The 26,938-nt window shown below is 44.6% G+C and overlaps 1 protein-coding gene across 11 annotated transcripts in view; it reads right to left on the reverse strand.

The window, feature by feature from the left end:
• Positions 1-393: 393 nt before the first annotated feature.
• Positions 394-26,938, reverse strand: part of GLCE (glucuronic acid epimerase) — a 55,645-nt gene continuing 29,100 nt past the window's right edge. For 10 of the 11 annotated variants that reach the window (XM_037394274.1, XM_037394276.1, XM_037394271.1 and 7 more), the window contains 3 exons: positions 10,957-11,519; positions 6,974-7,219; positions 394-4,307 (listed from right to left, as the gene is read on the reverse strand). In XM_037394274.1, coding sequence (XP_037250171.1) covers positions 3,283-4,307; positions 6,974-7,219; positions 10,957-11,506 — 1,821 coding nt within the window. In that variant the 5' untranslated portion in view covers positions 11,507-11,519 and the 3' untranslated portion in view covers positions 394-3,282. Of the gene's footprint in view, positions 4,308-6,973; positions 7,220-10,956; positions 11,520-26,938 lie in introns of those variants that run through there. The other variant, XM_037394282.1, reaches the window with a different exon arrangement.

Genomic DNA, 26,938 nt, shown 5'->3' on the forward strand with positions numbered 1-26,938 from the left:
CCAGAGAATTTTTTGGGGGGAATTTTGATAGGACTTGCAAATTTTTTGCTGAAAACAGGAATTAAGAGAGCGGTGCACTTCTTACACATTACAGGCGACCTCAGCCAAACACCTGTCATCTTGCTTAGGCTATTTTTTAGTGACCAAGCCCTTAAAATTGTTATTTAACAAAAATAATGGAATATCAAAAAAATGAGATGCATTTAGCAGAAATAACTCACACCAGCAACATACTGTGTGAACTTTACTTGAGCAGGCAGAGAATATAGATCTGTGGTCCTTACCTCAAATCGGAAAACTCTTCACTGTTGAAAAAAAAAAAGAATGTTTCATCCACAACCACACGTAGAGCAGAAGGTACCGACTGAAATAACAAAGACACAATGCCCCATGTTTATCTTAAGATAAAAAAATTTATTTTACAGTCTTATAAAGCAGCTTTACATTAAGCACAAACGTTGATCCATTTACTTTGTATATAAACATAGTAGAACCTTTCCTGCTGCAAAAAGTCATGTCTTGCTGTATATAAAACTAACATGTGCACATTGTGCTTAAACTGCAAAGTCTGTACAGCTTTACAAAGGACTACCCTTTATAAGAGCATCCTGTAAACAATTTATTGCATATTTAACACATGGTGTATATCCCACATGTAAAAAAAAAACAAACAACAAACAAACCAAAAAAACGTAGAAAAAATAAAAGTACAATTACAAGGTGAATGAAACTAGCAGCTTTCAGTGAATGTCTTGCACGATGGCCGAGAAAAAACAGCACTGCCACACTTGTACAGTTGTGCTTGTGTGTCACTGGTTTGCGTATACCCATGCGCACTATGCTTCCGATGAAGTCTATGTACAGTAAGCCCCATGGAAAGATTAAACAGATCTTAATCCCTAAGATCTTTGTCAGCTTGAAGACCGAAAACAAACAAAAAACCCCCAACTTAAGTGAATTTGATGGAGTTATGGGCACCAACATCCAATAATCCTCTTCCATTGCACAACTCAATTAAAAAGAATAACAGGAGAAACCCCACACTAACTCTCTTCGGTTCCACCACCTCGGATGGTGGCTGGTTTAAGTAACGTGTGTGCTAAGGCCAACAAAAATGCAATGGAGATGTCAAGGATAAGGTGGTCTGACAGGACCGACGGCGTTGGCTTGGCCAACCTACGCTTCTGAGCTCACCTATCCAACAGCTGCCGGGCTGGCTCTCACGAAGCATTGGAAGATGAGCGACACTGCAATTTGTTAACTGGCATTAATTAAAAAAAACCAAAACAAACAAGGAGATTGTGGCCTCTGTAAGGCACCGATACCATCTCTTGAGCAGTACCCAGAGAGTCTCTCTAGATTCTCCAAATCCAAAATGGGCAAAAGATGAAGGAAACATGCAGGAGAAAGATGTTTCTGTGTTTGCAGTAAGGACCAGTTGTTTGTAAAGGAAGCACATTTTTCTGAGTTTTGTGTGTGCGTGCGTGTGTGTGTATACACATGTATGTAAAAAAAAATTCACCTCTGCTACCTTTGGTATTGAACTTTCTCCTGTGACTTCCACTTCTCATATTGACATGTTCATAGCATGCGTTTGCAAAGATCAAGTAATTAAAAAGTTGTTTTCAAATAACTGCGAGAAATAGAAAAAGCATCAAAAAATAGAGGAAAAAAAAAATAATCAAGATGCATATTGTCCTTGTGCCCAGCCTTTTTGTGATTCGAATGAACTTCATCCTCAGTATGAACATCTTAAGCTTAACCCCCACTTACATGTACAACATGTAATAGGATGAGTGGAAAAACCCCAAAGCCAATACGTGTCCTTCCCATGCCGGCGTACGTCGGGAGCTTTCGAGCCTGGGACTCCTGCAGCAAACGCCAGCATGCCTCAGCACAGCTGACAGCCCAGCATTTGCTACGCTACCAAATAAAACACCCCGATCTAATGATGGAATCGGTTGGATTTACATTTCTGGATCACCCCGGATGCCACACGCCAAGCAGGCGGACTGACGGTGGCTGTACAGGACCGATAAACAGGAAAAAGAAGTCGCCTGGTTTCTTCTGCATTACAACAGGACGGTGACAGTGTTGGGGTTTAGACGCGTGTGTTTGGCACCTTTGCTCGCTTGGCAGAGCCACGAAGACAAAGCACACCCAAGAAACCGGTGCTGGAGATGTAACAACCCCTTACACTCTGAGTAAAACAGTAGGCAGAGGTGACACTTGGTATTAAAGCACAGGCGGAGCTGGAAAGCCCTCTGGGGTAATTTTAATTTTTAAAATACTTGATATGCTCAAGCAGGTTAAAAATGAAAACCACCACAGGAAAACGTTAACTACTTCCAATGGAATTTCCTGCATGCTACTCAAAATGAGCTCCGCATCACCCCGGAATTCAAGACAGGTCTCCCAAAGAATGAAATTGCCAAAGCTTAGAGAAACCTCTGAGGTGTAAATAAAAAATACAGTACAAAACATCGGGCTCCACAACAAGATTCCAGCTACCAGGGAGGAAGCAACACCAGCAAACCTGACAGGAGACGGTAAATTGGGCTTTACAAACAGAGGGTGGCATGGCTGCAGGCTTTGTGCAGTCCGTGAGCCCCACCGAGCTGTGCTTACGTGACGTGACTTTGAAGCCTGCGCGCGGTCCACATTTCTTCTGTCCACACGTCTGTAAAGAAACCGTACAGCTAAAGGATCTCCGTACAGAGAACCGGGCGGGGGCAGGGGGAAGTTAAAGTATTTTTCACCCCAAAGAAAAAGAATTCAAATTAAAAAAAAAAAAACCAACAAAACACCTTTAAAAAGATACACTGTCCACTACCCAGGCTACAAGTAAATATTTACGGCATTACACCACACGATCTGTTATGCTGTTCCAACATAGACACATATAACTCCATTTTAAAAGAGGCCACAGACTAACTTTTCAGGCAAGTGCTGGACTTTAGAGACCTGTATGGCTTCTGCAAATATTTTCCTACAAAAAGGAAAAAAAACCCACCCAACCAACCCAACCAAAAACCATCCTCAAACTCAGGAGCACAAAGGGGTTTTGCTTCGTGCCAAAAGTTTCGCTGTGGAGCACTAAGGACAGGTGAAGTTCCCGAATCGTACCCATCCGACCCGAATGTTTTCACACTGGAATGCAATGATTTCAGGAGATCAGTTTTAAGGATCACTTCTTTGAAAAGGTCCGTAAAAAACTTAGGATGCAACCTTTGAAACCGTACCTCTGCGAGGCAGCAGGACCGAGGGGTTTGGTTGTCAGCTCTAGTTGTGCTTTGCCCGGCCACCTCGCAGGTAGCTCTTCCACCTCTTGACGAACTCTTTGAAGATGGGGGACTCGTCTATCGTGCTGAGGAGCTGGAGCTGGTTGATGTGGGTGGTGTGATAGTCCCACCGGGCCAGGTTGGGAGCGGTGCCGAGCATGAAGTGCCGAAGGTCGTAGATGGTCCCTGAGCCGGTGTCGTAGAGGGGAAGCATGGCCTTCAGGGACTCCATGCCGCGCTCGTAGAGGACCCGCGCCTCCTTCCCCAGCTTCTCCCCAGCTGTTTCCTTTAAATCATACAGCCCGATTAAGGAGTACATGAAACCGTTGAGCACGAAGGAGCTGGGCGAGGTCGGGTACTCCTCGTACCAGTCGTGCCGGTTCATGAAGACGGCTTTCACCCCGCGCTGCTCCGACAGCAGCTTGTACGGTGCCGTGGCCCGCAGAGCCGAGCTGAGGAACGCGTGGTCCTTCGTCAGCAGGTACGCCCGCACCAGCGTCGAGATGGCCTGTCCTTGCGCCATGGCCGAGTACCAGCCCGGGTCCAAGGACTTAAAGCCTTCCCCCAGCTTCCTCGTCACCATGATGGGCCAGCCGCCCCTCTCGTCCTGGTTCCTCACCAGCCAGTTACTGGCAGCAAAAAAAGCCGCCATGTGAGCAGTGGCGGAGATGGTGACGTTATCGAGGAAGCCTCTTCCCTTCGCTACCAGCCTCACCACTCTCTTGGGCATGATTTTGGTCTGCTTCACGGCTTTTGTGTTGGAGAGGCCAACACCTTTCCGCAGGTCGGTCACCAGGTCTCTGGTGAGGGTGCTCCAGCTAGTCCTGGGACCGATGCCGTAGTAGATGTCTCGGTCCTTAAAAGCGATGAGCTGGGTGTTGGAGATGTAGTGCACGGTGAAGAGCTGGTTCTTCTCTGTCGTCTCAAGAACCACAGAAATGCTACCGTTTGTTACAAATTTGAGATCAAAAGAAATAATAAAATCTCGGGCGTTCCCAAGCTGCAGAGATACCCCCTCAGTATTTTCTGCAAAACAAATCAGAAAAGCCTTGTTCAGTGGTAAAGCGCACACTTCTCCAAAACATTTAAGCGATGAAATGCAGCTTCCAGAGGTAAACCCTCTTACCAGGCAGGATCCAAAAGCTTTTAGGGCAGCCCATCAATAATTGAATCATTTTTTTCTGCACACTATCATATATTATTTAATTAAGCACAAAAGTAAATCTGCGAGTGAAGGCCGGCTCCCGCAGCACCGGGGAGAACTCGTTCGCATCTTACATTAACGCGCCGCAGCACTTCGCTGCGGAGCTGAAGTGCCAGGGGCTCCATCGATCCCTTTATCAGGTGCTTCTGGTACCTGGTCGATGGAGGAGTGCAAGGGTAAGGGAAAGGGCCGCCAGCATGGGGGCTCACTGCCGCTGGGATACGGGGCAGGCAGAGCCGGACTTTTCCTATGGGATGGGGCACAGCAGCCAAGCTGCAAGGATGTAGGTGCTGCGGGATTTTCCTCTTCTGTAATACAAAACGTAAACCGACAACCCCCTTTTTGTTCCAAACTGAAAATTTCACTTGGCAGAAAAGACACCAAAAACGTGGCATCACTGGAGGAGTCGTACTTCTGAATAAAGCTCTGCTTTCAGGAAAAGGAAAAAAAAGAAAAAAAAAAAAAAAAAGAAAAGAAAGGCTGGGAGTGCCGAGAAGCAGATATTTAGGATCCCCCCGGGACTAATATTTAAATATCCAACTTTTTTCTTTCACAACCTGGCAGTTCCAAAAACCACTGCGCTGTTTATTTTGGGGGGAGGGAAGAAAAGACTATAGAAAGACTAACATGTTAAAGTATTTATTAACCTCTCCATTGGCAAAACCCACTTTAATTACAAAAAAATTTAAATAAAGCTCCTAGGCAATACCACATAATAAAATCCAGTGTCCTCTCGCAAGCTAGATTTTAAAATGTAAAATCAACTTCTCCCCAAACAACCTATGCTAGAAGATCAAAGGGCTAATTAGTTTGTAAGGCTGTGGGCAAATCCTGTAGCTTTGAAGGCACAGAGGGATGATAAACACTTAAAGACAGTCATCTTAAATTAACGGCTTTCCATAGAATAAAATTCTCCCGTGCGAGGCCATTGTTTCCTTTCTGCTACTTCTCGATGTGTGAAATATCCCATAAACGTTTCTACGTGCAACCATCGGGCTGGGTCAGCTGCTTCTGCACAGCAGGGGCTTCTCCCCATCTCCCAAACGAATCTATGGCATTTTGGAACATCTTGTGTTGGAAGGTGCCATCGTACAGTACCTATTATTTAGACTGAATGTCATGTTTTCCAGTATTTTAAAGTAAAAGCTTCACTCCTTTGAGTTTTGGAGATCAGTATCTGCGCTTTGGGAGAAGAAACCCCGCGCTCTGGTACACAAAATTTTGCTCCTGTGAAAAATCTAATTAAAAAACCCCACTTGCAATTCCTGTCAAGGAAGTTCTACAGCTCCTGGTAAATAAATGCTTGTGAGATAACGAAGCAAATTATAATAGAGGGGAAAAAAAAAAAAAAAAAAAAGAGTTTTAAGAAGCAAAGGAGAACTAAAGGCTACCCATCGTTTGCGCTGCCTTAAGCGCCTATAAATCCATTACTTAAGGCCATCGAAGACGACTGGATGCATACCATGGCCTTCGAGCCCCGCAGATTACTCTGCCATCAATAAAGGATGAGGAGAGAATACATAACAGATCTTTTAGCCTTTCCTCTCCCCGTATTTATCTACTACAAAGACACAAGACTGTTCAGCATTTTTTTCCCTAGAGACCCAAGCCTAAGGTGCCAACTGAAAATTACTTCATTGTCTTTTTAAGTAAGGGACTCATTAATTCTAATGGGTATTGATTGAGGAAAAATACATTACGTCCTTATTAATGACTCTGTCCTAGCACAAAGGAAACTCTTGCATAAAATAATGAATTTCCCTGCTAAGTACAAAACAGAACACGGTAAATTGAAGAGACGGCAACAAAATGCATCTTGCACATCTGCAGGTGAAGGAGAGTGCCCGTATCCCGCCCCAGACCTTCACCGTCCTCCCCCAGCCCCCCGCAAACACTGACGCAGCACGAGGGCAGCTGCTCTCCCTTGCTGCCGCCTTGTTTAAGGCAACTTGGGTTAACCAGAACCAAGAGCTCAAATGTTGCAAAAATAGTTGCATCCCAATGAAGAGAGAGATCCTGGGTCCAACCGGAGAGCAGCACGTGCTACGCTTGCTCCAGGCTGAAAATAGACCTTATCTATCATCTGTCAACATCTGCTTATCACACGTCAGCGCTATTTCCCAGGCTTCACAACTGGTTCCATTTTTGTGGGGTTTTTTTGGTGTTTTTTTTTTTTTTCTTCTATTTTGAGACAAAAGCTGAAAGGCTCAGGAAACGTGACTGTAGCTTCTCGCTGCCCTCCGTGCACACAGCCACCCATTTTTTCATTAAAATAGTGTTGAAAAAGCAGTGATGGAGAGAAAACAGAAGAAAAGAAAAACTCCAGAGACACAGAAACGAGCTGACATTCTCAGGTGAGACCTGAAGGACGGGGAGTCACGCAGGACAAATGAAAACACGCTAATCCCAGCCAGTTAAAAGCTCCCCTGGTACCATCTGTGCAAATTAACAGACGTGGCTTAGCTGCCACGCATTTAGCACAACCCACCTGGAGCGACAAACTGTTTGACGCTTGTGAACTTGGCTTTATCGGATACTGTGGAGAGAGAGCAGCCTTTTGGCACCGTCCAGTCCACGGCCCTGCCGCCTTTGTCCTTCTCTTCAGCCGTTTCGTACACCTCGATGTGAGGTGGTTTCTCTGTCAGGTTTTTGCTGTAGTGACTCAGCCCGTACTGTGCAATCTGGATGGGGTAGAAATAGCCTTGAGGTCCCCACTGCGTGGATAACGGCACACCTATGAGAGGGGAAGAAAAGTAGTATTTTATCAGTCTGTTTAAAAAAGCCCCACACCACCAGTGTTTGCAGCTCTGCGTGCTCCTCCTCCATATCCCATCACTCCTTTACTTCTAGCAAATGGTATTTCTAGGCTTCACCATTAGCCAGACTCAAGGAAAGTCCAGTTCGAGGAGTGAATTGCTCCCTTTAACGCTGAGATCCATACCTAGTCAAAACTAAGCAGATGTGAGTGGCAGAGAAGTCCTTATTGGGGTCTTCCATACATTCTCATTTAATTGTTTACTGAAGCATCACACTTATTTTAAAATACATTTTAAATGCCCTAACAGATTTTTTTCTCCCCTACCCCAGAGACCACTAAACCTCCAAACGACATTACATCTAACACAGCCCCTTTAACGCCACATAAATCTTTGCAAATTAAGTGTATATGTTATGACTAGATTTTGGTAAGAGTTATTTGATGCTAAAAGAGCAATTTACCCAGCATCCACAAATCTGCTCCAATTACCCTGGCTCCCCTAAGGGCATTACAAGCGCAGTCTGAAATGATGCCTGCAGAAAGCAGCCGGGCTCTCCACACAAGCCCAGCAGAACGTGCCCCAGTTCTTCTATCCAAAGTGGTCCCCTGTCTTCAGAGCTACTGCTGCAGCCCAGCCGTCCCTGGGATTAACCCTTCACACACAACTTGCTGTTCCAAAAGCTGGGAGCCTTGCAGGAGAGAACATTTCTCGCTCTTAAACTTTGGGTTAAGGCAACTTTAGATTTCAAAGTCTTCACAGACCAGAAGTACCCCCTGCAGCAGCACTTCTTTAGAGGATTCAAAGCAGGGACATGGAAGAGTACATCATCTGTGGCCTGACGCATTGCATAACACATCGAATGAGCTCAGACAATGTCACAGAGCTGTCCTCCAGATGTAACTTCCACCCTCCGCGCGATCACTAGCAGAGATGCACCCGCAGGAAACCCTGCCGAGCTCCAGGCTCTCCTCTGCCTGCCCTCCACCAGCTCCCGGGAGCTGCAGCCTCAGGGTTTGGGGGAAAAACCCCTCATGCCATAAACTGCCTCTTGCACCACGGGCTGTGTGGGAAATGAAAACAAACTGTGCGGAGGAGACCGATTTATACCCGTCCCTCCACAAACCAGCAAACACAGGATACTTAGAATACGGATAAAACCAGGGTTCTCCTAAAGTCCTGAATTTTACATGGAACAAACTCCCAACCTCTAAATATGAATACAAATGGGAATAGATCAGTAGGACCCTCTCGCAGGAAACCAAGGATATTTAGGAATGCGCATCTTTGCATGCGCATAAGAAAAGAAAAAAGATGAAAATAAACGAATTGGTGTTCGCACCATTTTCCCCCTTGGCAACGTTATGCTCAGAAACCAATTTCTTCTGAAATCTGGTACAATGAAAAAATTACTTATGCTAAATATAAGAAGATACATTTTCAGACATATTTTGGTGCTTTGTGTTACCAATAAATATTACTGATGGAGATGTGATGGTTTACTGCTGCCAAAAGAGAAAACCATCACAGGAAATATTTAAATACCGCATATTATCTCCTGGAAGCATCTCACTCATTAATGCTAAGCATTTTCAGTTAAGGGTGCATTCATTGAGACTGAAAGACAAAATTAAAAAAAAAAAAAAGAAGAAAAAAAGAAAAAAAGAAAAGAAATCTGCTATAAGAGCTTTACTTGAAATGTATACAAGATGACAAGATAAAATTCTCCAGGTCATAGGACATAACACAATAACCTTGCAGAAAAAGAGAAGGCGAAAATGTAACACAAGGCTTTTTTCGTCAGGCAGCAACATGAGAATCTCTAGGGCTGGAATGGTGCAAGGCAAGAGCCTAAAACTGTCTGAAAACGTGTTTTAATATTAAACCCCCTTCCCTACAAACTACAACTATTTATCTCCTCTGACCTGTTCGCTGGGTACCAGTAACTCTATTGCCTTTACAAAACCCAGGCTCTGGCACCCCATTTCATAATGACAGCTCTTACGCTACAAAAAAGCAAGCTTCATAGCTAAATAACCACATTGTTGAGTATTAAACTCACTGGTCTCTCGAGGCTTAAGTAGAGAGCAGCCACGCACAGCACCATGTGTCCCCAGCATGCACATCTGGGGAGGCAAGAGGTGCAGAGTCCCTCCTGGTTCTCAATTAGTTCTTACTGAATTTCAGCTTTTTGCTAAAAAAACATCACAAGAACTGCAGAGTCCAGTTGCAAAGGGCATCTCACCTGTCTTCCTCATTTCATACAAAAACTGGGGGGGCTCTAAGGCACCAAGCACATCCCCAATGACAAGAACAGCACCCATGGCTATTATTCATATTCACAAGCCATATTTAATCAGCAATGTGTGCATCAGTTGGAAAGGAAAGCCATCTCCTCAGCCTCTCACAGTGCACGTAAACCCTGAGCAGGGCAATACTCACACGTAGCGGATGTGTAGTTACCAGGAAGCATTTGAATCTTTAGGAAAGCCCTGAGTTTCAAAGCCCTGCTTCCCTTCCTTGGCAGATGTAATGAGGATGAGAGTTAAACATAACAATAAAAATGTGAGAGCGTACTTAAAAAGAACCCAAAAAACCCACGGACATACCCTATGCATTTGTTTACGTGAAGCCTTTCCAGACAAATTCACCATAAGACACGCCAGCTTTCTGCAGTGACCGTATCACGGGAAGAGCTTACATCAACACAGCAGAGCATCACCGATCACTGAGGTGCAGGAAAATTCATATATTTTATTCCTTCAGTGAAAGTTGGTCTTTAATTTATGAGGGGTCACAGTGTCACATTTCATAATAGCTTTATAAAGTCATTAATTCTTGAATATGAAACCCGCCACAAATTTTCCACGATCAAATCTTCACCGAGACGCGGGAAGACCTTGCGTACTAATTACTGATTGCATGGTTTAGCAAAAGCGCAAATTGGAAAGGGTTTACCGTATATTAATTTTATACAGGGACATTCTAGTGGCTGGAGAGTTTTTTGACCCTTCAGCCGTTCTCTGAAACCTCCTGACCTTGCTGCGCAGGATGAGGCCAGGCGATGCCCTGCCTGCCCTGGCTGCAGCAGCGCGGTGATGCCCGTTTACCTGGACCTGTGCAAAGGATGAGCTCTGGCAAGAGCTCACCCCACGCTGCTGAGCAAAATCCTCTCCGCCTGCTCAGCAGCAGCCCAGCGGGGAAGGCTTGACTGCTGTGTCTCCAGCACTGCCCCAGCAAGGCAAGGAGATGGGATATTGTTAAACCTGAAGACAAAACCCCAAATATTCAGCTGCCCGTGAGCAGGTTGCTAGCAGGGCCGTTTGACTCGGAGCGTGGGGCTGTCTCTGTGCCCACAGGGAAGCAGGAGCCTCCTCAGAAAGGAGGGCCAGGCTTTTTTTTTTTTTTAAAAAAATTTTGTATTTTCAAACAGTTATAGCTCCCTGACAGATACAAGCATCCGTGGCAATGCCAGAACCTAACAGCAGCACTGTAGGAGAAGCATCCTGGCACCTCTGCGGTTTGCTACAACCAGTAAAACCCAAGATGCAGGACAGGAGCTGGGAAAACTTGGCATAAAGTGGAGACTGCAGGTGAGTTCTCATATTGAGACTACCATGACAAAACTAACATCACTTTGCATCTCAAACGATGGCAGCAAATTTTAAGAAGCATTTCAACTATTAAAAAGAAATTTAAAATGCTCGATACAAACCTTCAACGCCACTTATGCACTTCACTCTGTCTCGAACCTCTACGTTGTAGCCCTCAAAGGACATGAAGACCCCGTCGGGGTGGTAAGGTGCTCGCTGTGTGTATACTTTGGAGTAGCTATGAGAGAATTCAAACCTGTCATAACCATCGTACTGAGCAATTTTCCCATAAACCTCAAAGTATTTCTCTACCCAGCTGAATGGCAGGAAGACCTCGTTGCCTTCCCTCCTCCCTTTAATGGTGTGCTCGTCATTGATCAGACAGTCAATCTCCTCGTACTTCAGCCCCGGGGCTTTGTTGCTGTTGAAGCCTCCCGCGACGGGGGGAGCCTTCTGCTGCTCCTGGGGCGATGCCTCCTCGCTCTGCTGCCGGGCCGGGTCGCTCTCGGAGGCGGCGGCGGCGGCTCGGCGTTCGGGACCAGCGAGGCTGCGGGGGAACGGGCCAGCTCTGTCGGAGGAGCATCGGTTCCAGAGCAGCACCATCACCAGGGTGAAGAGAGCGCAGATGATGATCAGAGTCTTGTAGTTGACCCGAGCTGCCAAGCAACGCATATTCACACCATACCTGCAACACACAGAGGGGAGAGGTTTTCGAGACGTGGTACTTACAGCTGGAGCTGGTGATTCTGCGAATTCGGAGCACCGGTGCAGCATCGCCACGTCCGTACCATGATGGTGTTCAATAGGAAGGGGGCAGGTGGGGGCACCTGGAAGAGAATTTGGGTTTTTCCAGTCCTCCGTAAGCAAAGAGATCAAATGCACCAAGCCATGGCTCACCTCCCGGCTGCTGCAACAGATTGTTTCACCAAAGGCAAAGGACGCAAAGAAATGGCAGCGATCGCAGGGCAAGCGCTTCTAAATAAAAAGCTCGATGTTAACGAGATGCTCAGCAGCCACCAGGAATCAGCAAACAAACTCTCACCGGCCTCAGCACACAAGGGAAGAGAAATCCTCAGCAGAATATAACTGCCGCCTACCCAGCACCATAAAAGAGGGATTTCCAACAAAACAGCCCTATAATCAAAACCTGGAGCCTAGAAATATTCACAGTTCACACAGCTGAAATCACTGGAGATATCAACATAACAAAGGATGCCTATTTTTGCCTTTTTTTTTTTTTTTTTTGTTTAAAGCTATAAACACTTTCTGAGAAGCAGCTCAACGCTGGATCGATTCTTGATGTTACTGCACCTCAAATGCACTTTTAAAACAATAATGTGTATGAGGAGCAGCAAGCGGGCTTGTAATGGAGGACTTTACAGCCAGAGCCCCAGCGGGGATGGTGCCAGCAGCCCCCAGCCAGGAGCCTCCAGAAGAAGCAAAGGAGGAACTGGGAAAGTACAGGACTGCCCCCAGGGACAGGACCTCCATGGACATGCTTGGGGGCTCACGTGTCCTGGTCCCCCAGGAGAAAGCAGGAACTATGTAAACTCTCTCCTGGGATTTCCTTTTATTTATTCTTTTTTTTCCTGCAAGATAAACCTCCTGCTGCATGCAGCATGCTCCACCACCACCGTTACAGCCCCGGCAAGAAGCAAGGCTGAGCAGTGTGGAAATAAAAGCCAGCAGTTGAAGTGCTTCCAGCACATTTGCTCTGAAGACCCTACTTTTGCTGAGGAATGAAGTCGTTCAAACAAATGACACGCGCATTTTCCAAACGTGCAGGAATATTTAAGATACACCTCATAAAATCCTTATTAAACAGAAGTTTAATTTCGACTCCCTAGTAAGCCGCAGTATCAGAGCCGCTGAGTTAAGTTTTAAACCCGTTGCTTAATTGCAGCCCCGTCTGACATCCCCGGGGGCTGCTCGTGGTGCCAGGATGGCACAGCGGTGCTGGGTCTGGCCGGCAGCAATTTCACCAAGGTGCTTCCAGAAACGGCGGCAGATACTGCCAATATTCTGCTGACAGGCAGGAGTTAACCATACAGCAATTAAAAGGAGTTTCACCTCGAGTCTCACCCCACCCCCCTTTTTTAAATGGAAATAATCAATTATCTCTCACCAGTTTTATGCTTCCATACTGTAAGCACCATCTGGTCATTTAAAAATGGACTTTAAAAGCTAAGTGTCTTATTTTCTGAAAGCCCAGTTTACTACAAGCTTTTAGAGAACATAAATTTATATATAATTGTATTTTTATGGAAATGCTAACATAAGAATAAATCCAATTTTCTGCATCAGCAGATAATTTTTAGTGATGATGCTTTCAGGATGACCTCAACAAATATGCTCTGCTCTTTTTACACAAAGGGATAATTCACTTTTAAATTTCTGACACACTTCACCCCTACCTATAAAACTCAAAATTAATTAAGCCATCTGGATTACCAGGGGATGGGGAGAGAGGGAAGGGGAACCATCATCACCACACTTTTTACATCCCTATTACCCCATGCCCGTTACTTCATGGTTTTAAACAGATTCCATAGCTGTGAAAAGGTCCTGGCTATGCCATTATACACTGCTTTTATTTTATTTTATTTTTTGTTCTGCTGCCTTGGACAGTAGAGGATTTGGAGTAGTGCAAAGCATTTCCTATGCTTGCCTCGCAACTCCAGGGAAGAGCTGGAGATGCTGCAGGTTGGGTCCAGCTGCATCCACTGCTTCCTGGCAACGCTGCTGAAATACGCAGGTTTTATGAACTATAAATGAACTGAAGAGGACTTGGAAAGAAAAGCGGAGTCTTTTCAGAGAACCGTCACATTACATCTTGCCAGTCACCGAAAAGATCTAGAAATATCAGTGCAGGAGAGAGGCTTATTACATGTTAAATGGATAGATGGATTTTTATTCAACTGCTGAAAAAAAGAATTCAGAATTCCAACAGTAAAAAGAGGTAATTTAAACCCACAAAGGGACCGTGTTAAATCGGTTTATTCCCTTGCTGCTCTTATGAAAAGGATTTCATCATACCATACTTAAAAGATTTAAGGAGTACAACACAGGAAAGTCGTTCTCAGGTATGAAGTAATATATCCACAAGATCCACTTTTGTTTTCTCCTCGTTTTGCTGGATGACATACCCAGCCTCTCCAAGACTGTGCACCGAAACATCTCTCACCCAAATTTTATCAGAAAAAGTTTATCAGAAAAGCCGATCCTTAGCCCTCAAGTAATACCGGAGCTATGGGTTTTAAAGGACAAATACTTCTCAGAAGTCTGGCTAAAATTCCTTTAATTCCTACGCTGAATTACTGGGCTCCAGAAGCTGCTGCAGCAGCGCGATACACTGCTCTTATTAACTGTGGGGCCATCACGCGCGCTAGCCTACAGCGACAGCGCAAACGATCTATAAATGAATACACCTTTAGTTCTACACTGTTTACACTTACACAGTTGCTGTACAAACCATTATACAAATTCTAATTAAAATGCAGTGAAATGGCGTTTCTTACAGAGCGAACGACTAGTTTCAAATGTACCCCAAAACAGGGATGTGATTAGAGATGCTGACTTTGCTAATTCAAGTGAGGTGTCAAGCTTCTGAGACACTGTTTTTAATATAAGGAGCAACTGAGTTAAATAAAAATAAAATCTTGATACCGCTGCTTTATTAATGATGCCTGGAAAAAGGACAAATCTTGGTATTCCGTGCTGTGAATTAGTAATTCACAGTCCCAGTTGTGTATCTGAGTGACAGATTCAGTTCTGGTACTCAGTTCTTACATAAAACCAAGTTATTTGCCTTCTAAAAATATGTACGTCTCTCTCTTTCTTACAAAGTCCCTTGTAAGATGGGGTTTTTTGATCTGCAAAACTGTGTTGAATATATTAAAAGTAAGAATTTCTCTGAAGATCAGACTATTGCCAGGTTTCTGTGTACCTGGCACAGGAACCATCCCAGTGCTTTGCTCGTCATTGCTCAGCTTCAAAGCCCAGGACGAAAACGGGAGGCTCCTCTCTCGGATAATAACCATCCATTTAGGCCATTTGTAAATCCAGCAGGCAACGCTGCCGTCTTTCTGTGCATGGTTGTGTTTATAAGCAATAGTTATAACATTATACAATATAAGCTCAGGAAGACCTTGGGGTATTTCCTAGGTGGGAAGATGCAGCTCCTCTGGCTGGGAAGCACCGTCTGTGCCTCCAGGGAGGAGGAAAGGAAGGATGCTCTCTGAAAAGCACTTCTGCCTTCCCAGTTTTCATCGATGTGATGTAGCGAAATCATTTCAAAACAAGTGGCATGGAAGCGGGAAACCTGCAGCAATTCTCAGACTTACCATCCCAATCTTGTTTCACAGAGTGAGATTTTGTTTCAGCAGAGGGGTGAGGTTGCAGTGCTGCTGCTGCCCACCTGCCCGGTGAGAGCATCTTCTCTCCAATGCTTGCACAGGTCCTCGCAGGAGCTGGGTTTCCACAACCCGAATGTATCTCAAGTGGAACAGGAAGACTCTGCTGCGAGGAGGACCCTGAAGCAGCGACACGGTCCTGCTGCCCCAAGCCCTTCCAAAAAGCCCACAACTTCAGGTGTTTCTCAAGCCTCCCTGGCATTCAAAGTTAAAAAAGGAAGACTATTAAAAAGTGGCACATGCTGACACTGGCCACAACAGCTTCTGTAAGGGCTGATGCATTTCACCGAGGCTAAAGGGGAGAATTATTTAAAGCTTTCTCACAGCTCCAAGTCCCATCTGTGCAAGCTGCCGGTGACACTGACAGCAGGATGAATGCAGACAGGAACACTGCTGCTGGCCATGTGCTTTTACTTATTTTTAACCGTTCTGCCTGTTTCACCTGGGTGACACAGATACAAACTGCGCTTTCAGATAAGCACGCAATACCAGCCGCCGGTGGCTACTTCAGTGCTGTCATGTTTTTTGCTCACATTGCATGGATCAGCTTTTAATAAACCCGATCAATGATTCTCCAGCCAACAGAGATGACTCGCATTTAACTTGAATTAAAAGCCCCAGAGGATGCATCACGTGCAGCAGGAGCCCGACTTGCACGGTTCTGCAACCACCCTAGCAGCATGAGCAAAGAGCACAAAGTGTTTTAAGCTAAGTAAAAATACTAGGCACCTTCCTGAACACATAACTGAGTACGGACTCAAGAAACCACATCACAAAGTATGTTTCCCAAGAACACGGCACTTGGCAGCAAGTTAAAGCACTTGCGTTTAAATTCTCTGTGTTTAAACAATAATCAAAAGTAAGTTGCCCGCTGAGTCTCGGAGGTCTTCAAATAGTCCAACACACCAGCTCTGTGTTTGCTCGGTAGGAAGACAGACAGTATTTTTACTTAAGAGCAGGGATTTCTGCCGACTAGCGATAAGCTACCTATTTACTTTGAAGCCTCTACGCCAGACTAAGCTATTTAGTAGAGAGAAAAAAACCCAACCCTGAACAGTGACTGCCAATCTGAGACACATTAAACTCAGTATTTAAAGAAAAGATACACCGTACAATATAACAAAATAAAGCAACGAGACTAGAACTTCATTACATACCCAGATTGAAAAATTATACTGGGCTACACACAGACCTCAGACAGAGTTTTTTTCCCCATTTCCTGTTTGTTACACACAGCAAAATACTATTTAGGCTAGTCATTACAACATTCTATAATAGGAAAAAAAAACAACAAAGAACTTGGGAATTGTTTTCAATAACTGGAAAATTCTTTTTGATAACCAAAATGACACCAAAATTTCAGGTCCTTCGCCAAAGTTTACTCACATCTTAAAATGTGATATTCAGGAATCATCTAACTCCCTGACAGCTCTGCATTTCCCAAACATGTTTTACCTGCATCTTCAATCTGCTCGTGTTGGCTCCTTGGACTTACTTCCTATCACCTGCTTCATTATGCATCTGGTTCCCCACCATGCATACAAACTAGCACTGTTTTGCAAAATGCTAGACCTGAGGAAAAAGCATTTGAAAATATTCTGGCAATACATACAATTTATCAGAATGCTAACTTGGGCAAGCTGGTTCCAACAGACAAGTCTAGCTTCTAATATTTTATTTATACTTGATTTGCACTGAGCCTGTATTCACTCAGTATTTTAACACACGGCACACTGTCAAGATTGCTTGTTTTTTCCTTAAGTGCTAGGAAATTACAAGACTGTACAAACAGAAACAAATGTATCTACCATAACTGAATCTAGATTACCAGCCTCTCCACTGACTCTTTAGCACAGATTTACTATCTAATCCTCACTGCTTCCAGTGCTCCATCTGTGGATCTAAAATACGAAGCGAAGAAGCTGTATCTACCAGCTTATCCTAACAGTTTTCCAGTCCAATTAGAGCCTAATACGGTTTTATTTGCATTAACACATCTATTACTAAGGATCACAGTCTGTGGCTATGTAACAGTTAATTCAAAAAGTCAAACTACTCTTCTATGGATACTGATGTAGTGGACTTGGCAGTGTTAATGGTTGGACACGATGATCCTAAGGGTCTTTTCCAACCTAAATGATTCTATGATTTTATGTTGTCATTTTTTATTAGGAACTCAGATTTGTATCTAATTTTAGCATCGGGCGCATTCAGTGCTGGCATCCATGCAGCTACACAATTCGCAAGGTTTCCGAACCGGCTTAGCTGCTGCCTCGAGACACCTGGGATGTGCCTGTGCCCCCTCGCCCCGCTCCCCCCTCCAGCACAATTCTCCACCTGCAAGACAGTTTGCTCTAACTTGCATTAACCATTTCCCCACACAAGAGCACAATTTCAGCGACTCATGGGCCTTTGACTGTCACGCAATCAGGAATGGTTTATAATCTAAAATTGGAAAAAAACCCGCTGTAAAATTGGAAGAAACTTACACACTTCATTGCAACCAAGTGGACAAGTTGCTTCAAGACCCGGCAAGGCCCTGGATAACCTTGTCCAAGACCTGCTTTCAACAGGAGGTGGGGCTAGATCATCTCAGATGTCCCCTGCAACCTCAGCTCTTCAGGAATCCACAGTAAGATGCACAACTTTAAGAAGGCACGTTGGTGTAATCAACAGAAAATGCAAGATCTGTTGATGTTGGTCCTACACAGCAAGCACTGGTCGTCTTCCTCCGCTCCCGCATATGCTGCACACATTGAAAAACCTCATCAGCCAATATTAAAAAAAATAATCTAGTACAGCTCAAAGAGTAGTTGTAATCTAAACTAGATAGAACATCGTATTTTTTCTAAGATGCTAGGAGGGTGTTCGCTTGTCCTGCACTGCAAATGATGGCTTTATCTGTGTTTCTTTGCACAACTGCCCAGCACATTTGCATTCAGACGAGCTGGCCAGTCCCAGTCACTGCAAAGGCTCTCAGGCACCAAAGAGATTATCGAGGTGCCTTTGTTTTTCTAGTAAATCTAGTATGGAATAACACTTCAGAACTTTGAAGATGAAGTTACTTGTCTATCATACTTTTGTGCCATATCAGGAAAACCAGTTAATAGGGACTGCTGCTGTAATTATGAGCCCATTTATTGTACAGTCTAATAAATCTACTTGCTTTCCAGATGGATTAAGCTATTAAACCCCTCACTAATGGCACAAACAATAACTCCAAAATCTAGTGCTGCTGCTTGTGGAGGCATTACACTGCCTCTTTCCAAGCTATCGAGTATTATATAGTTACTACGCAGATTAATGAAGCAAAAGATGAAACCATTTCATCAGTCTCCCTTATATTTAGGCTTTGAAAGCAATGCCTGAGCAAGCCTCAAGACAGCAGCCTAAGGGCTCTAACAAGGCCCTCGGGAGGAGCCCTGCAATATTATTTCAGGGAGCTGGGGTCTCTCTTTGGGCAGAAAAGGAAAACCCACTGCATCGCTGGTTTTATAGCACCCCAGTCCCTTCTTCCGTAGCAGTACTCTGGATGGCACTAGCTACGGCTGTGATTTGCCTCTCCTGGATGCCGCTGCTACCGTGTTCAGCTCAAATTGCTTTTCAATTAGCTATACTCTTCTGACAGTGTACCCGACCGCCGAGGAAACGCCAGCTGGCAGGGGAAGGAGGGCAGCATGTGCAGGCATCATCTCAAGCTTCTGCAGGGGTCGGTGGGGGGCTGAGGAGCTCCCACCGAACTGTCCCAGCAAGCCCGGCAAGTTTCAGCAGCTTTAAGCAGCGACTCTATTGCTGGTTCTGCTTTAGAGCAACCCTGAGACCTATGGGGAAAAATAACTGCACCTGCAGACTGTATTTAACTTACAGGCGCTACCACAGGTATGTGCTCTGATCACACTGCCAGGCACAGGCATTAGAGCTGCTCATCTTTCTGCTCAGCCACACATTACTACCTTCTTAGAACAACGTAAAATGCATCATTCCAACTATTTGTCTTCATAAAGTAAAAATACACCACCACCAAACTGAATGGGGAAGCCCTGTATGCCTTTTTCTTCAGTGCTGTTTGGTGAGAAGTGACGAGTGGACTGTCAGGGAAGGTCTCACTGTGGGTTAACCACTCAGAGCAAACAAAAAACCCAAACAGCTAAACAAGCCGGCTGCAGGCAGCATTTGCTGCTTTGTGGACATAGATGTATCATCTAGTCCATCCCGCCGTGCAGCCTGACTGGCAAGTACAAGCAATTGGATTGTTTTGTTCCTCTGGATCATTAGTAGCTTCCTCACAACAAGGCATCTGATCACAGCCCCAAAGAAGAAAAAGCAGATTTCACATCAAGAAAGTAAGAGTGAGCGAGCACACGTCCTTCCTCGCTCTGCCAGAACTCCCACCTCCACCCCCGCAGCAGCCGGCGGGTCCTGGGGAGCTGGGCGCCTGGGGGTGATGCTGCAGCCTCCCCATCCAAGAAGGGTGAGGCACACCGCAGCGGAGGACAGCCAGCCAGGTCGCGCACGAAGCATCCAAACTATCTGAATCCTCAGCTGCAATGAGTACCAGTAATCCAAAAGGTTCATAAGAGTGTGGTGCGACCAGTTATTTACATTAATAAGCAATGTGGTTTTACTTAAGTGAAACACCTCAATTAACAACATTTTTGTCCTTAAAAATAGCCTCCGTGATCCCTCTTGTTACCAGCTTCTCCAGTCCTGCAGTCTCCATACAGGTCACGTTTAATCATCAGCACTGGCAAGCATTACATTATCCTGTCAGCTCCTATTTGTTGCTGACTTATTAAAAAAAAGAGAATCATTTCATACCGATGATGGGGAGCAGTAAAATTTTAAATTAATATAAATCCCCATCCCCTGTCTGCTCTGGCAGCAGTTCTCTCGCGTGTGTGTTATGAAAGTGCGGGCACCTGCTCTCGCTGAACAGTGCTATGGCATTCACTGCAACTATTTGCCTTTCCCAAAATATAAGCATTTGAGCTCACGAGTTATTTTTGTCCAAAAGTTACTTCAAATGCTTATTGGAATGAGTGTGATAGAGAACATTTAAAAGCCACAATTACAGCTGTGATCCTCACCAACACACCACATCCTCAAACACCCACGTACCAGCTGTTAGGCAGAATAATTGTGAAAATATACGAAGTACACACGTGGGTTTGGCAGCACGATCTCTAATGGACGGATATGCTGATTTATATCCTAAGACAACTTTGCTGATAGAAAGCTGCAGTACCTGCCAGCGAGTTAAATCATTATAAGCTTTATTTTAAAAGCGAGAAGGTATTTTACATTCAAGCTACAGTCAAGGCATAGTCAAATCATTAGGAAAAGGAAGATAACACATTTAAACAATAACGGCACATGTTCTCTAAGCAGACAGGTATTGTTCAGCCAGGTATTGAACTGAATGCACAGATCACAGAATCACAGAAGGGTCTGGGTTGGAAGGGACCTTCAAGCCCATCCAGTCCCACCCCCCTGCCATGGGCAGGGACACCTTCCACCAGCCCAGGTTGCTCCCAGCCCCGTCCCACCTGGCCTTGGGCACTGCCAGGGATAAGGCATTCCAGAGAAGCTGTACCAGCACCTCACACTCTCGCAGTGAAGAATTTCTTCCTAATCTCTAATCTAAATCTACCCTCTTTCACCTTAAAACCATTACCCCTTGTCCTATCATGACATGCCCTTGCAAAAAGTCCAGAAGGGCTGCAAGTGGCACCACTGCTGGATCGCGTTGAACTCCTTGTCCACCAACACCTCCAAGTCCTTCCCCTCAGGGCTGCTCTCAATCCATTCTCCACCCTGCCTGTATTTGTGCTGGGGATGTCCCAGTGTATGCGCCGTAGGGACAGGAGAGCCCAGCTGAAGTCTCTGCCACCCCAGCCACATGGCTATCTGGAAATTCATCACTCAGATCTGAGCTTTCTGCTGGAGGCCAGCCCGTAAGGCCAAATTCCCTTGATGCGGGGACTGATCCAGTACAGCGGCAGTAATTTATATTTTGATCATGCCACTGGAGAGAGGATAAACCACATAAATCATGGTCTATTTAGCCCTGAAAAGTCAGAACATATCTGCCTTGGAAATCCCTTTCTACAGCTCAGCGTTATGCATGTACATCTTTAAGGTTGATAAGGCACACACACAAAGAAAAAAAAAAAAAAAAAAAGAAAAAAAAGAAAAAGCAGTTTCCCCTCCTGCTGCTTTGCTTCCTTTACCACAGCATGGTGAACAGCTATCAAACCTACATACCTGGAATAAGTTTTGGAGGATCTTTAAGAGGAAAAAACCCAAAACCACTTGCTTTTCAAACCACAGACACAGGATTTCCAACCTAATTCTAGGCTGGATTTAGGAATCATACAAAACACAAAAATGGTGTTTAAGACGTGCAGACCACAACAACGCAGGACAAAGCACCTAGCTGTGCATCTCGACGTTATGTATCTCAGCATATCCGTGGCTTACAGCAACGGAACTGAAGTAACAGCATCAACCCTTTGGTTAACAAAGCAGGTTTAACGAAACGAAAAAAGCCACATCTCCTTTTACCCAGCCCAGTACCTTCACCTGCTTCAGGACAAGTTCTGCACATCACACATGGCTACCCTGACCAGACTGTGGGAAATCAGCCGGATCTCTTACTTGGTTCCCTGTCTCTGCAAAAATTGGATGAACAAAAATGCAAAGCCAGAGGCTTGGTTTCCCTCCTATATTTTTTCAAAGACAGGGCAACATCAAAAGCATCCCTCTCCGCCAGACCCGAGGAGCTGCCCAGCTGCGGGCACGGAGCATGGCTTCTGCCACCTGGAAATTAATGGAAAGCAAACACATAAGCTAGGATCAAAATGAGATTTTTCACTATCACTTTACATTTTATTGGCTTATCAGAAATGCTCGAAAGTTGTCTCATGCAGTTATGTACACATTAGTAACTACATTTTGCAACTAAATTAGTTCACCAAATGACATGACACTGTCACCCAGGCATGACACCGAGCCAGCTCACAGTCGAGCTCTCCGTCTCCTTTGCTTTCCTAACGGACTGGGAAATAATGGCTGTAAGTATCGCACAGCCAAAGCAGCACGAGTTTCCTTCATGCTGAAAAAAAACTCGTGTTCATCTATTTTGCTCCCAGCATATGCTCCAAGACCCTTTACATGAAGAGAAAAGGAAAATCTTTTACCCCGGTGCCAACAAAGGCAGCTCAGCTCAGCGACCCTGACCACGTTAGACCTGTTGATTCTTCTTGCTGCTCAGAAAGGTCGAGTTTGCTTTGTGCGTTTCATTTCTTCCCTGCCAGGTTCCCTCCAGGAGTTTCCACTTAAAAATCCCAATTATTTAGAACATCATCATTTTCTTCCTGCCATTAAGCAGCCTGATAAACAATGCACCTTTAGTGGGAAAGACAGAGTGGCGTTTTCTTTCCTGACAGGGTTTCACGGACAGTAACCGAGCGGACAGAGATGCAGGCACTTCTGCTGCCAACTCATTACAACGCCTACAAGAATTCAATACAAAGTGTGCTCCAAATTACAACTCGGACAGCTGGCAAGTATTTGGCGTGCCTGCTCGCATGCAGCCTTCAAATAAAAATAGAAGAACCCTTCTAGTCCGAACACTGCAATCATTTAAAAGGAGCAGGCACGAGACTTTGGAGAGTATGCACACCTCACCCTAAAAATTACATGGTTCCCATCAAGGAGATGATCTTTGAGGACATGAGCCGACATCTTCCCGAGAGCATGGTTTTATCTGGCAATTGCTAGCGAGCTTCATGTCATTTCTGCAGTTAATCATGACTTATCTTCCAGTAAGCAATGGATACACAGATCCTGCAAACAGCGCTGCAAGAGCCACTGTCACAGCAGTAAATGCATCAGCAGTTCCCTCACACGCTGCTTCTAAGTGCTCCCCTGAAAGCTCCAGTCTCTGGGAAGCCCCAAACTCCCCAGGTTTGTTCCACAGATGTTTACAGTTTATTAATTGGCATGAACCATTCACAATCATATTCTTGTATATTTACTCTGAACGTACAGTTTCATTAATTTCTTTTACTACGCAAAAAACAGAGGTTAAGGAAGTAACACTGCTTATAGCAAAGAAAGAAATAAAATCTGTTTTAAATTAGAGCAACTGGCTAGAAACGCCTCATCTTACTTGCTTAGCAAACCCTGGCACTCTGTACAGATGGTTCTCCAGGAAGGAGTTACTAATGGTAGTTAGTCAATGGCAGAATTAAAGGTTTCAGCAAAATTTTGTTGCTTCACCAACTAAGTATTTCTAAAGGGAATGACCCGGCCATCAGTACGCAATGCTGCTTAAAAACTTTATTAAAGGGATTTTGCCAGGAAATTTGGAAGCTTTGATTATAACTGCTTTCACAGGTATTTTCTCATAGCGTTCACTAAGAAAAAAACCCCTGAAAATACCTCTCCTCCAAATGGTTTTACATATCACGTAATATACTAGTAGCGGCTGAACCTCAACATTGGTAAACACAAGCTAAGCAGCCGCATATAGCGTAAAGTTTTCTATATATGCCGGTTTGAAGGACAAACAGAGAGGACAGAGACCTCCGTGAGAGCCACCTCTGGGTTTCCCAGCCTGGCTTAGACACAGCCTGGAGGGGCACCAGGAGCACCCGACCGATGCTGAAAGACAGCAGCGCCTGCGCACAGCCCCGCTCCTCAGCTACCGCTGTCTGAGGATCAGCCCATGAAAACGCACGCACCAGGTAACGCTGTCCAGGCTGTCGATACTGGGGAACAGGGTCAAGGCAGAAGAGCCAGCACTGGGCAGCGGGGTCTCCGATCCACGAGACGTCTGTTCCTGGGGAGAGGTGCTGCGTTTCCTTCTCCTAATCCTTCAAATCAAGCTCTGTCTGGCACTTCATTCTCCAAATAACAGTCTGTCCCAGCAGAGTTTATGTTTAGACTCTGGCATTAACCCTGGCAAATGTGTTTGGAAACCTTCTGTTTCTAGATTTTTTCATATTCAGCACGCCAGAGATTACTGGAGGCAGCAGCGCTGGGTACTGGGGAGACCAAGATAACGTACAAATCCTGTTTTTATTGAAGTTCACCACAAAGGCTGAGCTAGCTTCTACATAAGGCACAACAGTAACTTTAATTCTGTTTTTCAGAATACAGCCCATGAATGCATATAGGCACGTAATAAGGTATAAGATAGAGATATCCTTTTCTTTTACCTTTTTTTAAATCCTACTTTTCAGCTCCTTAGAAGAGCTGATGAAACAGGAGGGCAGAACAAAATTAGAAGCGATATAAAAGAATGCTGAAAGCTATTTGATAGCAAATAGAAAGCATGCTTTGCCCATGAATTATTTTGTATAGCTATGACAGTGAATTATTTAAGTACAGGAGGTGATTACTATTAAACATCCAACAGAAAAAAAAAAAAATTACCAGTGAAAGGAAAGGTCAGAACAACTGCTGAGGAAAGATAAAACGTTTTCAGAGGAACCTTCTCTCGTCAGGAAGAGATGCAGGTCAGTAAAGTGCAAAGAACTGTTGCATGGGGAGAGATTAAGTATTTTTGTCCATGGCTCCTGTGCTCTGCTGATTTCCGAGATTCTTTACTTCCAACAAAACTGGGATGCACACCTGCAACTACTATAAACTTACACGTGCAACACAGAACCTAACACAGGCTTGGCAGGATTTATAGCGTTAAAATTTTAGCAAACAAAAAATTTCAGGTTGATCAGTCAAAAAGAGCTTTTCTTAGTAAGAAACAGAATTATAAAATCATCAGACTTCTTATGCAGGGGGACCAGAGCCATGGCACAGGATCAGGGATCAAATGCAGGGACCTGGCCGGGGGATACCATGTGCCTATCTATTCTCCAGTTCCATTCGGGAAGGCCACGTCCAAGTTTAAATAATTTTGCAGTTAGAACAAACAACAGACTTCGTTCTTAGAGACAGCAGGAAATACCAGACATTAAAATTCTACTGTAGCGCCAAATCCTTCGTTTTTGTGACTTTTTTTATGCCTACCCCTGCTTGAAAAATAAATTAACATTTTACAAGCGTTCTAAATGAATATTTTAAGCATCAGGATCACAGTTGTTCTAATATTCGTAGACAGGAGTATTTCATCCATGACTTAAACCTACACTTCTTAAACCTAACACAAACAAGCCTAAGAAACCACTCCACCCCACCAGGAACAAGTCCCAGTGGCGTGTGTTTTTTGATTTAGAGCAGCAATACTGGATTGCGTCAAACTAGATTAACACGCAGCATCTTCATGGGCAAGGCAAGGACAGACGCTGTGCACGAGCAGCTGCTCCAGCCGGTGGGTGCAGAAGGGCCCAGGGAAGCGACAGCTCCCAGAGATCACCAGCTAAAGCATCAAGTGGAAGGGCGCAGAGCATCGTCTTGGGACTTCCCTGTTTCTGGCTGATGTTTTTCACTAACAGTGATTACCGCCTCCATCGTCCAGTTCATCTGCAAAGCTAGGCAAGCGGTGCAAGCACTGTGGAAAAGAGGATGCTTAATAAACTAAGGCAGTGGTCTGGAAAAGAAAAATTCACCAAATGCAAGTTATTCCAACAGGATAACCAACCGCATGATGAGAAGTGAGGTCCCACTAAACAGGATGGCTTTGGGGTTTTTGTTTTGTTGTTTGGTTTTGTGGGGGTTTTTGTGTTTTGGTTTTTTTTTTTTAAAAAAAAAAAAACAAAAAAAACTTCAAAAGGTTATACTGCCTTGCAAATTAAACTCCAACAGGCTGTCGTCACAGAAGTCACCACGGGATGGCTATACCCGTGGAAACTGCGTATGTGTTGCAAGACATAAAACCACAAACCACCCTTCTGTTCTGCTCAGCGTTGCTGGAGATGAAGCCAGAACCCAGACCAGCTTTGGGTACCGCTGTGGGACACAGACAATTCAGAGAGCAGCAGCCAGGACAGATCCACACCACCCTCCGTGGAGGCACCTTCAAGGCCAGGTATTATCCATTCTGCATCTCCACAGACACACTCTCTGCTCCGGTGCTTTGATATCAAAACCAGTTGTTACAATCAAAACTGTTTGGTTTTTTTTAATGGAATATTTATGCCATTTCCTGGAGCAGTTGATTTAATTTCATCCCAGTCTAACAGACTTCAGCAAATTTAAGTGGTTTGTCTTTAGGAGAGGCAGCCTTACAGAGCGTGTTCACAGAAACCCTACAGAAACTCCCTTTTGCATGTTATTCAGTAGTAAAGAGGTAATAATTGTATTGAAGTAAGAAAAAAAATTTCACTGTGCTTTACAACATTTAGAAACAGTTAATGGAGGATACATGCTACAATAATGGCTCTATTCAGTGTGTCTAACAGCTTAAAGTGGAAGCTTGTAAAGATGCTTTTTGTACTGTGACAAAAAGAAAGGTCTGCATAGATTCTGGTGGCTACATCTTTCCAGTTTGTGTTTTAGAATTTAGGTTAACTCACACTTAACCTAACAAAAAAGTCCTAACAATCCATTAAACTCTTGAACTCTCTTCCAAAGCAAGCTTCCCTTCTCTAGCTCACCCTCAAGACACAGTAATTCAGTCCTGAACAAGAAAAGAGCCTTAGCCTTTCAAGGAAAAAAAAAAGGGAGAAAAAAAGTTTTACTTCATCTGGATATCACGGAACGTAAGTGGAAGTGAGCAAGCAGTTTC

This window comes from Falco rusticolus, chromosome 7 (genome assembly GCF_015220075.1).
Source record: "Falco rusticolus isolate bFalRus1 chromosome 7, bFalRus1.pri, whole genome shotgun sequence".
In the NCBI taxonomy this organism is placed as follows: domain Eukaryota; kingdom Metazoa; phylum Chordata; class Aves; order Falconiformes; family Falconidae; genus Falco; species Falco rusticolus.